General features: G+C 43.4%; 1 protein-coding gene across 6 annotated transcripts in view; it reads left to right on the plus strand.

Moving 5' to 3' along the window:
* The window catches only part of dctn1a (dynactin 1a), a 22359-nt gene extending 5768 nt beyond the window's left edge, over nucleotides 1-16591 (plus strand). For 2 of the 6 annotated variants that reach the window (XM_052561739.1, XM_052561740.1), the window contains exons 5-29: nucleotides 856-873; nucleotides 2024-2047; nucleotides 2465-2518; nucleotides 2898-3050; nucleotides 3191-3388; nucleotides 3901-4184; nucleotides 4274-4433; nucleotides 4625-4729; nucleotides 4842-5033; nucleotides 5285-5401; nucleotides 5485-5637; nucleotides 5720-5874; nucleotides 6066-6234; nucleotides 6688-6756; nucleotides 6890-7102; nucleotides 7898-8059; nucleotides 8678-8809; nucleotides 8886-9011; nucleotides 9131-9273; nucleotides 9360-9523; nucleotides 11206-11327; nucleotides 13173-13350; nucleotides 14447-14520; nucleotides 14617-14706; nucleotides 14792-16591. In XM_052561739.1, coding sequence (XP_052417699.1) covers nucleotides 856-873; nucleotides 2024-2047; nucleotides 2465-2518; nucleotides 2898-3050; nucleotides 3191-3388; nucleotides 3901-4184; nucleotides 4274-4433; nucleotides 4625-4729; nucleotides 4842-5033; nucleotides 5285-5401; nucleotides 5485-5637; nucleotides 5720-5874; nucleotides 6066-6234; nucleotides 6688-6756; nucleotides 6890-7102; nucleotides 7898-8059; nucleotides 8678-8809; nucleotides 8886-9011; nucleotides 9131-9273; nucleotides 9360-9523; nucleotides 11206-11327; nucleotides 13173-13350; nucleotides 14447-14520; nucleotides 14617-14706; nucleotides 14792-14929 — 3393 coding nt within the window. In that variant the 3' untranslated portion in view covers nucleotides 14930-16591. The remainder of the gene's footprint in view (nucleotides 1-855; nucleotides 874-2023; nucleotides 2048-2464; nucleotides 2519-2897; nucleotides 3051-3190; nucleotides 3389-3900; nucleotides 4185-4273; nucleotides 4434-4624; nucleotides 4730-4841; nucleotides 5034-5284; nucleotides 5402-5484; nucleotides 5638-5719; nucleotides 5875-6065; nucleotides 6235-6687; nucleotides 6757-6889; nucleotides 7103-7897; nucleotides 8060-8677; nucleotides 8810-8885; nucleotides 9012-9130; nucleotides 9274-9359; nucleotides 9524-11205; nucleotides 11328-13172; nucleotides 13351-14446; nucleotides 14521-14616; nucleotides 14707-14791) is intronic. The other 4 variants (XM_052561742.1, XM_052561741.1, XM_052561743.1 and 1 more) reach the window with 4 other exon arrangements.
* The last annotated feature ends 95 nt before the right edge of the window (nucleotides 16592-16686 follow it).

Below are 16686 nucleotides of genomic sequence, written 5' to 3' on the forward strand. Positions count from 1 at the left end.
TATGCAGCAGGACAATGATCCAAAAACACCAGAAGGTCCACCTCTGAATGGCTCAAGAAAAACAACATCAAGGTTTTGGAGTGGACAAGTCAAAGTCCAGAATTAAATCTGATTGAGATGCTGTGGCATGACCTTAAACAGTCCATTCATGCTGGAAAACCCTCCAATGTGTCTGAATTAAAACAATTCTGCGAATAAGAGTGGGCCACAATTCTTCAAGTGACGTGAAAGACTAATTGCCAGTTCTCACAAATGCTTGATTGCAGTTGTTTCTGCAAAGTGGCTCAACCGGTTATCAGATTTATTAGGCAGGTTTGGAGTGGACATTTTTTTTTTTTGTCGTTATTTACTCTTGTTATCTTTGTGTAATATTAAAATTAGTTAGAATCGTTTTAAGCATGACAAATATACAATAAAAAAAAAAAAAAAAAGTGGAAAGGGGCTAAAACTTTTTCAAGGCACTGTTTACAGATATATAGATATAGATATCATGGCTTTAAGTTCTCCAGCGTGCAGTATCTGTATTTCGTCTCATCTGGTGAGCTAAGACTTATGTCACACCCCTAGTGTCTATGAGTGTAATATAGATCATCATGTGCCAAGTGTATGATACAGCATTCATTCAGATCAGTTTGTATAAAGGAAGCGATAACTTTGTCATAGTATCATTTCAAATGTTAAAGTTGCCAGAGTCATTGAATGATGCCCCCCCCCCCCCCCCCCCACCACCACCACCACAGAAATGGAGTTCAGGCTCAGGATTTTTTTTTTTTTTTTCTCTATAACCCATGATATTTTTAAGATGGAACTGAAGGTTTTTATGTGTTTGGCTGTTTTTGCAAACATGATGAAAAGACTCCAACAGCAAAGAAGGTACATCAATACTTTGTGGGTCCAGCTCATGTGTCCGAACACAGCATTGCACATTGTTTACATTCACTCTTTATTTGACCAGTTTTCATCTGTTCTTTTGTTTTGGTGGTTTTCACTTCTGTGGTGTAAAATTGCAGTTTCCATCCCAGCATCTGACTGAAACACCCACGCACCAAATGCTTGCATGATCTCACGCGGATCGCACTTCATCTTTCCATGTCACCACAGTCAGAAACCATAGATGGATCTTAACTATTCAGATATTTTAAATCTCACAAATGTCACAGGGAACAACAATCTCCTTCAAATGAGTGCAGCATGTGGAAAAAATACACTTAGGCTAGATTGTGCATTTAGATTAAAATATTAAATCAGGGTTCATCTAATGATACATCTGGTCACACCAAACTTTAAATTGGGGCAACATAAGAATGACAAAATATGAATGTTTTAGATTTAGATGTACATTTGGTTATTTAGAGGACCCTTTTATCCAAAGCAACTTACAAATGAGGACAATTGAAAGCAATCAAAATCAACAAAAGAGCAATGATATGCTAGTGCTATAACAGTAAAAGTTGTTAGTTCAAAGATACATTTTAAATAAAAAGAAAGCAAGTAAACAGAATAGAAAAAGAATAGCGAATAAAATAATAATAATTGCCACACGGTGTATAGTGAATAATGAAAATATCTCCTTGATTTAGCCAAAGTTCCTCATATTGAAGTTCATATCTGTGACCTTTTTATGAAAACCCATTTCTGCCACAGAATAAATAAAGAAAAGGTAATTTTTTTTTTTTTTTTTTTTTTTTTACATTTTGCAAGTTTGTTTTGCAGCGTTGTCTGTAACTCACAATTCTGAATTTATTTTTCTAAACTTTCAGATTTTGTAAGAAACTAAAAAAAAAAAAAAAAAAAAATCTCTCATGGCAGAAATGAGTTTCCAGACTTTTGTGGTTGTGGGATCATATTCATTTCCTGATGTGGTTTAAGGGAAGCTGCAGATCCTCAGTGTTCCTCCATCCGTTCATGCAATGCTTCTCTTTCTCTGTTAAAATCTTTCCTGCTCGTCTTTTTCATGCAATCCCTTCAACTGTTCCCTCTTCTCTCTTTGTATTCCTCTGTGTGTTTTGTGCTCCTCCCTTAGCCTCCTATTCGTCGTAGTACCAAGGTGAGCCTTCACACCGCAACAAAGCATTCTGGGAAATGTCTGGGTCAATGTTTGGAATGGAATACTATTTTTACTGTTTGAGATTCAAATTGGAGGTCACAAAAAGAACCATGCAACTGAACTATGTAACATATTATTGTATAAACATTTTTCACATGTAAATGAGGCTTATTACTGGAAATGATCCGGTGAAATATGGTGGGATTCTGCAACATTAACATGTTTATCACTGAATCTGTGTGACGAGATGATTAGATCATCAGATGTCATCTCTTCAGTGTAATGAGCGTTTGTGTTGGTCTCTGTGTGAGGCAGTAAGTGAGTGTGAGGTTGGTGTGTGATGTTGTGTGTTGTCTCTGTGTGAGGCAGTAAGCGAGTGTGAGGTTGGTGTGTGATGTTGTGTATTATGTGTAACAGTGGTACACACCTGGCCGTCTGTCCAGCTCCAGTTCCCTCCCCTCTCTCATCATGGTATGTCCCAGATCTCAAACCATTCGCACACTTCTGGAGATCTTCACCAGTAACCACAGCACCGCTGGCCCAGTCTACAGCTGCTGTTATCAGCTACAGTCAGTACTGGTGTAAACAGATCCAGTGTGATCAGTACTTAAACTCTGGAGGGTCATGCAGTTGACTTGTTTTGCTTCAATCGACAGTCGTTTGAGATGCATTTACAGTAAATGCAGCTGTGAGCTGGGTCAGTGACATCACAGAAGCACACTGTTGTCAGGGGTCTGGTGAGCACTGTGTGTGTGGGTGTGCTGGGGTCAGAGGTCAGGCAGGACACGTGATTGAGCTCGTGGAACAAGATGTCATCCGCTTGATAATAACTGCACACGTTTGTCCACAGGCGGGTCGTCCCTCGGTCGGAGGCTCAGGACTTTCAGAGTCAGTGTTAGCAGAGAATGAGTCCACAGCATCTTCCCAGACTGCACTGGGAGCTCCTGTCATACCACAGCCCAGCGGCACCCCCAGCGCCCCTCCTCCTGCCACCCCCAGCAAGGTCAGCGACCTTTGACCTTCATCACACGGCACTCTCCCTCTGCACTAGGCACTTCAGCCACACAGAAATGTGCAGTACAGTTAGAAGTGTATGCTTGTGTCTCAGCAACTGCTAGATTCTGACTCTGTGTGTGTGTGCAGGAGGAGGAGAGTCTCCGAGCTCAAGTCAAGGATCTGGAGGAGAAGCTGGAGACGCTGCGGATGAAGCGCTCGGAGGATAAAGCCAAGCTGAAGGAGATGGAGAAGTACAAGATCCAGCTGGAGCAGCTGCAGGAGTGGAAGAGCAAGATGCAGGAGCAGCAGAACGAGCTCCAGAAGCAGCTCAAGGAGGCCAAGAAGGTGCTGCAGACACGCGCACACACACACACACACACACTCTGAATAAATAATTAAAATGGAGCTGTGCAGAACATTTGAAAATGCAGAATTCTGAAAAAATAAAATAAAACTAATTACATAGGGCCCATTTTAAATGTACATTTAAATTAAACTTTGTAATAATGGTTAAATAGGTTCATGATTTCAGTCAGTTTGGATTGCTTAAATTGTTTTTAACAATTAAAACAGGATCCGAAAAATTCAAATGGAAAATAAAATTATAGTAATATGAGAATAAATAAAGATGGAGAAAAAAAAGTAACGTATGCAGCGAGATTATCTCAAAGAGCTGCTTAACTGTTTAGTTTATCCTTAAGTTCAGGTTTGATAATTAAATGGATATTGCCTTCATTAATAGCTCTGGTATTAATGAGCTGTTTTTAGTGGCCTGTGGTGAAGTACGAGCAGGTTTAACTGCTGTAGAGTGAGAGAACATGGTTGAGCTGTAAGTCTGACAGACGTCCTGATCACAGGAGGCACGCGAGGCTCTGGAGGCTAAAGACCGCTACATGGAGGAGATGGCCGACACAGCAGACGCCATCGAGATGGCCACGCTGGACAAAGAGATGGCAGAGGAGCGGGCCGAGTCCCTGCAGCAGGAGGTGGAGGCTCTGAAGGAGAAGGTGGAGGAGCTGAGCATGGACCTGGAGATCCTCAAACACGAGATCGAGGAGAAGGGCTCGGACGGAGCGGCCTCCAGCTACCACGTCAAGCAGCTGGAGGAGCAGAACGCACGCCTGAAGGAGGCCCTGGTCAGGTACAGTGCACACACACACACACACACGCCTGTGCTCCTCAGGTCTGCTCCGTCTTCACCTGTCTGTGTGTGTCTCTGTGTGTGTTCAGGATGAGGGATCTGTCGTCGTCCGAGAAGCAGGAGCACGTGAAGCTCCAGAAACAGATGGAGAAGAAGAACTCTGAGCTGGAGACTCTGAGAGCGCAGAAGGAGAAGCTGCAGGAGGAGATGAAGCAGGCTGAAGACACCATAGACGAGCTCAAGGAGCAGGTCAGAGACACACACACTGATTATTTCATGATCTGATCCACAAGCTTGAGATTTTAGTCTCGATTCAATCCAGATCAGGTACTTAGGTGTCAATACTGAAGAAGTAAAGATCTCACAACTGAAGCGATACAATACACAGTTGGTACATTACTTATATGTGTGTGTGTGTGTGTGTGTGTGTGTGTTTTCAGGTGGACGCGTCTTTAGGAGCGGAGGAGATGGTGGAGACTCTGACGGAGAGGAATCTAGACCTGGAGGAGAAGGTGCGAGAGCTGCGAGAGACCGTCAGTGATCTGGTGAGACTCAGTTCAGCTCTTAATCATGCGAGTGTGACCGCTGTGTGACCGCTGTGTGACCGCTGTGTGAACGCTGTGTGAACGCTGATCTTGATTCTCTGACCGTGTTCAGGAGGCGATTAACGAGATGAACGACGAGCTGCAGGAGAACGCTCGTGAGACAGAGCTGGAGCTGCGTGAACAGCTGGATCTGGCTGGCGCTCGGGTCCGAGAGGCTCAGAAGAGAGTGGAAGCAGCGCAGGAGACGGTGGCCGACTATCAGCAGACCATCAGCAAATACAGAGAGCTCACCACACACCTGCAGGTCAGACACACACACACACACACACCAGAGCTCAGGCTGACCGCTTCACCATCAACACTGTCTGTCGGGACAAGACTACAGTAGATACAGTAGTTTATATCGCACAATTCTGACTTTTGTGAGTTTGCATCTTACGTTTCTGACTTATGTTAATGATTGTCAGATTTTCCACATAGTTGTGTATCCCTTGTTCTTCCATTCTTTCTGTATGGCACATTGTAAAGCTGAGGTTTTCTCTGCTGCCTGAACAGGAAGTGAACCGAGAGCTGACCAATCAGCAGAGCAGCTCAGCCGAGCAGCTGCAGCAGCCGACCACAGAGCTCTTCGACTTCAAGATCAAGTTTGCTGAGACCAAAGCTTACGCCAAGGTACGGTCAGCCGACACTTCAGACGAGCCCTTAAACACACGAGAGCGAGCGCTACAGGTGTGTGTGTGTGTGTGTGTGCGCAGGCCATCGAGATGGAGCTCCGGAAGATGGAGGTGACTCAGGCGAACCGTCAGGTGTCTCTGCTGATGTCCTTCATGCCCGAGTCCTTCCTGAGACACGGAGGAGACCACGACTGCATCCTCGTGCTGCTGCTCATCCCCAGACTCATCTGCAAGGTGACTATACATTAATACATCTAACATAAACTGAAGAGAGTGTGTGTAAGTGTAGTCTGGTGATGGTGTGTGTGTGGTGCAGGCGGAGCTGATCAGCAGACAGGCGCAGGAGAAGTTTGATCTGAGTGCTCCGGAGAGATCTGGACTGAGAGGAGCCGCTGGAGAGCAGCTGAGCTTCGCCTCCGGTCTGGTGTATTCCCTGACGCTGCTGCAGGCCACGCTGCACAGATACCAGCTGTACGTGTCCCTCATCACACGGTGTTCACAGAACCTGCTTCTGCTCCACAGAGATGCATCACTTGATCATAAATACAGGACAGACAACAGTAATATACTGTGAAGTGTAATGTGTTTCTGTGACGTGCAGCTGTATTCTCAGCATCATTCCTCCAGTCTTCAGAAATCCTGTGATGTGTGATGTGTGTCAGGGCTCTGAGTCAGTGCGGGGTGGAGGTGTACAAGCGCATGGGCACGCTGTACTCTGAGATGAGCGTTCACGAGCGATCGCTGGACTTCCTCATCGACCTGCTGCATAAAGATCAGCTGGACGAGACGGTGCAGGTGGAGCCGCTCACCAAAGCCATCAAGTACTACCAGGTACACACACACACTCACAGACAGAGACACACACACACGCACACACACAGAGACACACACACACACACACACAGAGACACACACACACACACACACAAAAAAAAAAAGACTCACAGACACACACACACAGAGAGACTCACAGACACACACACACAGAGACACACACACACAGACAGAGACACACACACACACACACACACACAGACAGAGACACACAGAGACATACACACACACAGACAGAGACACACACACACACACACACAGAGACACACACACACACACAGACATAGACACACACATACACACACACACACACAGACAGAGACACACACACACACACACACACACACACAGACAGACAGAGACACACACACACACACAGACAGAGACACACACACACACCCTGAATCAGATCTCTGTATCATGTGTGTGTGTGAATGCTGTGTGTTGCAGCAACTGTACAGTGTTCATCTGTCGGATCAGCCGGAGGACTGCAGTGTACAGCTGGCCGATCACATCAAGGTACAGCACTTTATTTCATTTTGACTTCAGTCACATTTATTTACAGTGATTTCAGTGCCAGTGCCATCATTGTTTAATATTTTAATTAGTGTTTATTTTCTAATTTCTGGATTTCTAAATTTGTGACCTGCAGTTCACCCAGAGCGCTCTGGACTGCATGGGGTCAGAGGTCGGCCGTCTGCGGGCCTTCCTGCAGGCGGGACAGGAAGGGGCGGAGCTCTCTGTGCTCCTGAAGGACCTGGACACTTCCTGTGGAGACATCGGTCAGTTCTGTAAGAAGATCCGCAGGAGGATGCCAGGAACAGATGCTCCGGGGATTCCTGCTGCGCTCAGCTTCCCTGCTCAGGTGCTCACGTCTGATCAAACACACACACACACACTCTTATACACACACTGACAATTAGGCAATATTATGTTCATAATCACAGATGAATTGGACCGTGATCTTGAGTAGTAGTCAGTGAGCTCTGTGTAGTGAATGTGCTTCATCTGACAGCAGGAGATGATTCACTGCTCATCACAGAACAGCTTTACTGAGGAGATCACATTCATTACACAGCACTGCTATTCTTTAAATGCTAAGGGTGTCACAGTCATTGTATGCTTTGCATGTGCTGCACTTTTTTAGTACCATTTTGTTTCATTTCATTTCACCAAGTTTATTATAATTTGAAAGATAATAACAATATCGTTTGAAAAGGGAGATATCTGATTTTAGTCAATGAAAACCAAAAAAAAAGTTCTTAAAGTCGTGCAGTATCTGTGCAAAGCCTGGTGTTACTGATATACCTTTCATTGTTAATAATGAGAGTTAGATTTTATATTTAATACTAATGCCATTTTAGTTGAAAAATTGGGTGTTTATCCACTAGTATTTTTTATTTGTACTTTTTTACATTTATGTCTGTGTTGATATTTATTTAATGTGTGTGTCTGTGTGTGTGTTTGTCTCTGTCTGTCTGTCTGTGTGTGGATGTGTGTCTCTGTGTGTGTGTGTGTGTGTGTGTCTCTCTCTCTGTGTGTGTGTGTGTGTGTGTGTGTGTGTGTTTGTGTCTGTGTGTCTCTCTCTGTGTGTGTGTGTGTATGTGTGTGTGTCTCTCTCTGTGTGTGTGTGTGTGTGTGTGTGTGTGTGTGTGTGCAGGTGGGCGAGGCGCTGGAAGACTGCAGGAAGCAGCTGACGCGTGTGGTGGCCGTTCTGCAGGAAGTAGCAGCAGCAGGAGCTCAGATGATCGCTCCTCTGGCCGAGACAGAGGGACTGACAGCACTGAAGATAGAGGACGTGATGTTCAAAGCCGTGGACCAGGTACACACACACACACACACACACAAACTATACATGTGGAAAGCAGTGCAAACAACAGTATCCAGAGAAGAAGCCATTACTCGTGATTGATGCATGATTCTGCTTTACCACAGTTCTGTGATGAAAAACTGTGAGAGAGAAGGCAGCAGACATGTATCCTTCGCTGCCTTTGATATCCCACAATCCTGTGCGTTCCATTCTGTGACTTAGGAAAAATGCCATTTAAGTTATAATTTTGCTACAGTTTTTTAGTCAATTTCATTTTAATTTTGCAACTTATAAAATGTTAAAATGTTTTTCATTTACATATTAAAACTAGTATAGGAAATGGAAATACATTTCATTTTGCACTAAACGTTGCACATATTAATGGGAAAATTTAAATCTAAATAAAGAAATGCATTGCCATTTTACATATTGCATTTCAAAATGAATTTTGCAACCTGTATGCTTCCTTAAAAAGCATCTACTAAATGTAACTGAACAATCTTCGCTAGTAAAATGGTGTAAGAAAACATTTGTTATATATATTTATTTGCTCTTTTTTTTCATTTTGAACTGTCTTGTACTTTTACTTTCAGTTAATGTGTGTGTGTGTTTGTGTGTGTGTGATGGCAGGTGTTTGGTGCTCAGGGACTCAATGCATTCGAGAGTCTGCGTCAGTCCTGCGCCGCAGTCATCTCCACCATGAACAAGATGGCCACGGCCATGCAGGAGGGAGAATACGACGCGGAGCGGCCACAGCGTCCGGTACACACACACACTGACGGTAACGATCGCTCAATCCCATGATGCCACTGCTCTGACTCGTGTGTCGTCTGTTCAGCGTCCTCCGGTGGAGATCCGCGCCGCTGCTGTCAGAGCCGAGATGACCGACGCCGAGGGGCTGGGAAACAAGCTGGAGGACCGAGAGACGGTCATCAGAGAGCTGAAGAAATCCCTCAAGATCAAGGTCAGATCACAGAACACTCACGACACGTTATACACTAATAAACATGAGCATACATGTACTGCAGGTACAGCATGAATATATACATCTTAAAATCTGAAATCTAAGTGACAATCCCTCAGGGTGAGGAGCTGAGCGAGGCGAATGTGCGTCTGAGTTTACTGGAGAAGAAGCTGGACACGTCGACTAGAGACGCAGACGAGCGGGTGGAGAAGATCCAGACCAAACTAGACGAGGCTCTGACTCTGCTGAAGAAGAAAGAGAAGTACAGATCTCTGCTGATCTCAGATGAGCTGGCTGTCAAACGCTTCTCAGTTTAAGCGTTTAATGAGTGCTGTTCTCTGTCTGCAGGGAGTTTGAGGAGACGATGGACGCGCTGCAGGCCGACATCGACCAGCTGGAGGCAGAGAAGGCGGAGCTAAAGCAGAGGATCAATAACCAATCACGAGCCTCCGAAGGTTTCCGAGGACCGCAAGCATCCGGAATCGCCTCCATCGTCACGGGAACCACTGCTGGTAAACAAAATGACATTATAAATGACAACTAAGGAAAATCCCAAATTCTGTATCTATATAATTAGAATATAACTTAAGTCCAATTCAAAGAAAGGATTTTTAGAAATCTTGGCCAAGTGAAAAGTATGAACGTGAAAAGTATGATCATGTACAGCACTCAATATTCAGTTGTGGCTCTTTTCCCTGAATGACTGCAGCAATGCGGCGTGGCATGGAGTCGATCAGTCTGTGGCACTGCTCAGGTGTTATGAGAGACCAGGTTACTCTGATAGTGGCCTTCAGCTCTTCTGCATTCTTGGGTCTGACATATCACATCTTCCTCTTCACAATTCCCAGTAGATTTTCTATGAGGTTAAGGTCAGGTGAGTTTGCTGGCCAATTAAGAACAGGGATACCATGGTCCTCAAACCAGGTACTGGTAGCTTTGGCACTGTGTGCAGGTGACAAGTCCTGTTGGAAAATGAAATCTGCATCTCCATAAAGTTGGTCAGCAGCAGGAAGCATGAAGTGCTCTAAAACTTCCTGGTATACGGCTGTGTTGACCTTTGACCTCAGAAAACACAGTGGACCAACACCAACAGATGACATGGCACCCCAAACTACACTGACTGTGGAAACTTTACACTGGAGCTCAAGCAACGTGGATTGTGTGCCTCTCCTCTCTTCCTCCAGACTCTGGGACCCTGATCTCAAAAGGAAATGCTAAATTTACTTTCATCAGAGAACATAACTGTGCACCACTCAGCAGCAGTCCAGTCCTTTCTGAAGCGAGACACTTCTGATGCTGTCTGTTGTTCAAGAGTGTCTTGACACAAGGAATGTGAAGCTGAAACCCATGTCTTGCATACGTCTGTCTGTGTGTAGTGGTTCTTGAAGCACTGGCTCCAGCTGCAGTCCACTCTTTGTGAATCTCCCCCACATTTCTGAATGGGTTTTGTTTCACAATCCTCTCCAGGGTGCGGTTATCTCTATTGCTTGTACACTTTTTCTACCACATCTTTTCCTTCCCTTGACCTCTCTATTAATGTGCTTGGACACAGAGCTCTGTGAACAGACAGCCTCTTTTGCAATGACCTTTTGTGTCTTGCCCTCCTTGTGCAAGGTTTCAATGGTCATCTTTTGGACAAGTGTCAGGTCAGCAGTCTTCCCCATGATTGTGTATCCTACAGAACTAGACTGAGAGAACATTTAAAGGCTTTTGCAGGTGTTTTGAGTTAATTAGCTGATTAGAGTGTGGCACCAGGTGTCTTCAATATTGAACCTTTTCACAATATTCTAATTTTCTGAGATACAGAATTTGGGATGAATATAATATACAAGTTTCACTTTCTGAATGGAATTAGTGAAATCAAGTTTTTGATCATATTCTAATTATATGACCAGCACCTGTATAAAGATTTAATCATTGTTTAATAGTTTATTTTTAATTATTGTTATTATGAGCTCTAAAAGTAATAAAAAAAATTTGCACAAGAGAGACGGTGTTGTTTCCATACAAAAAGAAATCGGCTTCAGCTATCGGCCAAAATCAGCTGAAAAATATCAGCATATTAGATATTTATTTGTATAGATATCCATTTAAACTAAACCTAATAAAAGGACTACAACTTTTAACTAAACTGAAAGTGAAAACAGTAAATCTGAAGAGTTGTGTGTGTGTGTGTGTGTGTGTGTGTGTTCAGGGGGAATGGTGTCGGGTGTCTCCGGTGAGGTTCAGGTGGTGGACTCTCCTCTCCTCAAACAACAGATCGACGTGCAGCGACTCGCCATCACACAGCTGAAGAGTGAGAACTACAGACTGAAGGTCAGTGTGAGACACACACACACACACACAGCTGAAGAGTGAGAACTACAGACTGAAGGTCAGTGTGAGACACACACACACACACACACAGCTGAAGAGTGAGAACTACAGACTGAAGGTCAGTGTGAGACACACACACACACACACACAGCTGAAGAGTGAGAACTACAGACTGAAGGTCAGTGTGAGACACACACACACACAGCTGAAGAGTGAGAACTACAGACTGAAGGTCAGTGTGAGACACACACACACACACACACAGCTGAAGAGTGAGAACTACAGACTGAAGGTCAGTGTGAGACACACACACACACACACACAGCTGAAGAGTGAGAACTACAGACTGAAGGTCAGTGTGAGACACACACACACACACACACACAGCTGAAGAGTGAGAACTACAGACTGAAGGTCAGTGTGAGACACACACACACACTCACACACACACACACACAGCTGAAGAGTGAGAACTACAGACTGAAGGTCAGTGTGAGACACACACACACACACACACACAGCTGAAGAGTGAGAACTACAGACTGAAGGTCAGTGTGAGACACACACACACACACACACACAGAGCTGAAGAGTGAGAACTACAGACTGAAGGTCAGTGTGAGACACACACACACACTCACACACACACACACAGCTGAAGAGTGAGAACTACAGACTGAAGGTCAGTGTGAGACACACACACACACACTCACACACACACACAGCTGAAGAGTGAGAACTACAGACTGAAGGTCAGTGTGAGACACACACACACACACACACAGCTGAAGAGTGAGAACTACAGACTGAAGGTCAGTGTGAGACACACACACACACACACACACAGCTGAAGAGTGAGAACTACAGACTGAAGGTCAGTGTGAGACACACACACACACACACACACAGCTGAAGAGTGAGAACTACAGACTGAAGGTCAGTGTGAGACACACACACACACACACACACACACAGCTGAAGAGTGAGAACTACAGACTGAAGGTCAGTGTGAGACACACACACACACACACACACAGCTGAAGAGTGAGAACTACAGACTGAAGGTCAGTGTGAGACACACACACACACACACACACACACACAGCTGAAGAGTGAGAACTACAGACTGAAGGTCAGTGTGAGACACACACACACACACACACACACACACAGCTGAAGAGTGAGAACTACAGACTGAAGGTCAGTGTGAGACACACACACACACACACAGCTGAAGAGTGAGAACTACAGACTGAAGGTCAGTGTGAGACACACACACACACACACACACAGCTGAAGAGTGAGAACTACAGACTGAAGGTCAGTGTGAGACACACACACACACACACACACAGCTGAAGAGTGAGAACTACAGACTGAAGGTCAGTGTGAGACACACACACACACACACACACACAGCTGAAGAGTGAGAACTACAGACTGAAGGTCAGTGTGAGACACACACACACACACACACACAGCTGAAGAGTGAGAACTACAGACTGAAGGTCAGTGTGAGACACACACACACACACACACACACACACAGCTGAAGAGTGAGAACTACAGACTGAAGGTCAGTGTGAGACACACACACACACACACACACACACACAGCTGAAGAGTGAGAACTACAGACTGAAGGTCAGTGTGAGACACACACACACACACACAGCTGAAGAGTGAGAACTACAGACTGAAGGTCAGTGTGAGACACACACACACACACACACACACACACACAGCTGAAGAGTGAGAACTACAGACTGAAGGTCAGTGTGAGACACACACACACACTCACACACAGACTCTCTCTCACCGTCTCGGTGACCTCTGACCCTGCAGGCTGAGAGGATGCGAGCGCAGCTGTCGTCTCTGCCTCCGCTGCAGCCGGTGAACATGACCTCAGTGATGAAGGAGGCTCCGGCCGGATCTCTGTACCGCAGAACTGACCTGCTGCTCAACAACCTGCTGAAGATGAGTGCGGGCCTGAGAGTCGTCGACATCAGCGGGAAGACCTCGGGTGAGAACACACACTCATGCACACACATGCACTCACACACAGAGACACACACACGTACACAAACACACACACACACACGTTTGTTTCTGTGTAAAGTGTGTTCATCCCATAGGTGTAATGGTTTTTATACTGTAGAAACTGTATATTCTATCTCCCTTCACCAACCCTACCCCTAACCCTAACCCTCACAGGAAACTTTGTGCATTTTTACTTTCTCAAAAAAACTCATTCTGTATGATTTATAAGTGTTTTGAAAAATGGGGACATGGGTTATGTGCTCATAAGTCACCCTCTCCTTGTAATATCTGTGTCATACCCATGACATTATACAGAGTTGTGTCCTGATATGTCACAAAAACATGCCCACACACACACACACACACAGCTCCCGTGGAAGAAGACAGCTGGAATTAAAAATAAAGATTATTTCATTCACTTCAGAAAAAAACATTTTGTTTTTGAAGCTAATTTCCACCATGCAATATAAAAAATTATGCTTTTAAAGAAAATCTCAAGTATTACAATAAATCATAATTATGAGGTCAACATTGTCTTTAAAAGTAATAATTTCACCTTTATCTTGTAATTACGACTTACAAAGTCATAACTTCCACAAAGTCTTTTTATCTCATAATTAACTCGGTAAGTAATAATTGCAACTAGTGAAAGAGTCCTAATGTGCAGAGGCTAATGTTTTATGAATTTAAAGCAAAATTTTGTTTTCCTATTTTCTTTTTTCAAAAAAAAATTCTACTCAAAAAAAAATATTTTAGTATTTTTATCTTTTTTTTTTTTTTTTGTGTGGAAAGAAAATGTTGAAAGGTAAAAGGATTTTTTGATGACAGAAAATGTCTTTATAATAAGGGGGAAAAGGTTTTTGATTAGAAAGAAAATATGCTTATTGATGAGAAATAAAAAATAATAATTATGAAAGGGGTAAAAAGCTTTCATGAGGAACACACTTTCTAAATGAACTTTTTGTGAGGAACACTTTTTTTTTTTTTTTTTGACGAGAAATATTGATTTAAAAAAAAGTAAATCATTCTGGTTGATAAATGTGTAGCCCTGTCTGACTGTGTGATATCTGTGTGTGCAGCGAGTGCAAGCGCTCAGCTTCTGGAGCAGACGGCCAAGATGAAGTCTCTGAGCGACGCGCTGGACAAACTGAAGGTGTGTGTGTGTGTGTCAGGGTGAAGGCTCGAGTGACGTGCTGGACGGACGGTTTGTTCTGATGATGTACTGTGTGTGTGTGTGTGTGTGTCTCAGGCTGAGGTATCGCAGCACGTCGTGTCGCAGCAGCCTGGAGCTTGTGTGTCATCAGACTTCGCCTCGTTCCCCTCCGTGTCTTTCGTGAAGGTAAGAGCACACAAACACACACGTGTGTAGCTGTGTGAGTGTGTTCAGGAGTAACGCTGCAGGTGTGTGTGTGTGTGTGTGTCAGGCCAAGGCGGAGCAGCAGAGCGGCTCGGTGCTGGTGGGGAAGGTGATGATTCCCTGCGCTCGTGGTGCGGAGCAGACTCACAGCCTCGTCCTGTCACAGCAGCAGCTTCAGCGCGTGCATCGCCTGCTCATGACCTAAACACAGCTCCCACAATCCCACGCTCTCAGGACACACACGCGCCAAAGACAGCAGCTCGTCTTCTGATCCTCCAGCTCCTAAACACAGCCTTCATCTCTCCCACATCCACACTGGAGTCGAGGCATTCGGACTCCTCTCACCATTCAGACCGTTTCTGCAGGATAACTGCAAGATAGAAACACAGAATCAGAGTCAGAAAGTCACAATTGATGGAAAATAGTTAAATATTTGTGGTGAAGAACAAAAAAACTTCATTGTGAGAATTCAGAGTTAAATCACAGTTCTGACCTCTTTCTCATAATTTTGAGTTTGTACCTCACAGTACACAATCTTTGATTTGGAAGATATAAACCTGCAGTTGCAAGAAAAAAAGGCAGAAGTGTAAGATAGTTGTAATTTATTTGTTACTGGGAAACAAACAAAAAAATAATTTAAAGATTGTAAACACAGATTTACAAGAAACAGTCAGAATTGTGAGAGAGAGACAAATCTTGAGTATTTTATCTTTTTTTCCCTCATAATTCTGAGTTTACATTTTGTTTCTTAAAGCAAAAAAAATAAAAAAAATAAACTGGATTTAAAGGTTGCAATTCTGACTTTTGTGGTAAAAGTAAAATAAAATCAAAAGAAGTGTGCGATGTAAAATCAGGATTGCAGAATAAGAGTCCCCAAAGAATTCAGTCACATCACAGTTCCACAAAATCTTAGAATGGGGAAGATATAAAAAAATTAAAATAAAGATATGGTGGGGGAAAAACTAATTTGAAGATGTAAACTCAGAATTAAGAGATCTAAACCTGCAGTTGTGAGAAAATGTCATGGTTTTTATTTCATGGGGGAAATGAAAAAATAGAAATGCCAGATGAAAACTGAACATTACAAACAATTAGATCTCAAAGTTTCTATAATTCAGAGACTAAAGTCAAAATTGCAAAAGAATTGTGTGGAATGAGTCTGAATTGTGAAAGAGAAAGTCATGTATTTTATTATCCCATGTGCATCAGAGGAACTCAAAAGGAGATGTTAAAGTTCTGCTTTTGTTTTTAAGACCTCTTCTTGTGATTGAATTATTACTTTAACAGAAGACGATTTACTCCCAGCTGAACCTAATTAATACAACTCTATTACAGTAATGCCACAACGCTTTCAGTACTTTAAACGCTTCACGGATCTCTTAGCTTCCATGCTTTGGTTTTCTATTTAGTCTGATCGTTTGTTTCACGGTTCATATAATTTTCTTGTCATTTCATGAATAAACCCTTGGTGAAGGAAGTTAAACTGGTAACTGTACTAACGCTGTAATGAAGTTCAGGTGAAACGCAGGGCTGTAGGAAAGAGATCAGTAGTTTTGGATGATTATCGTAGGTTTGCACCAGTAACTCACTCATATATTATTAGAGCTCCATTAGAGTTAAAGGACCAAACAATCAAGAGCCACGGATTTATATGAGACACTCGTGATTTATGCAAATCAGAAGCACAAGTGTGTTTTCAGTCACTTATTTAACACCTTTTACAAATGTTTTTTGACTCTTCTGATCTTCTCTCTAAATGATTTGCTTTATTCTCTTAGATCGTTGGTTTAGTGTTTTAATAGTTTATGTATTTGGCATGTTTCTCAATGGAAGCGATTGCAATAAAGTTGAAAAAAAAAAAAAAAAACTTTTTGTGTGTCTGTGTGTTCATTTTAATCCACTCAATGTTTAACTTTGTTAACCAAAATAATACTCCGTTTCCTGCTCTGAAACTCATCTAAT

Source organism: Carassius gibelio, chromosome B7 (genome assembly GCF_023724105.1).
Source record: "Carassius gibelio isolate Cgi1373 ecotype wild population from Czech Republic chromosome B7, carGib1.2-hapl.c, whole genome shotgun sequence".
NCBI classification, from domain to species: domain Eukaryota; kingdom Metazoa; phylum Chordata; class Actinopteri; order Cypriniformes; family Cyprinidae; genus Carassius; species Carassius gibelio.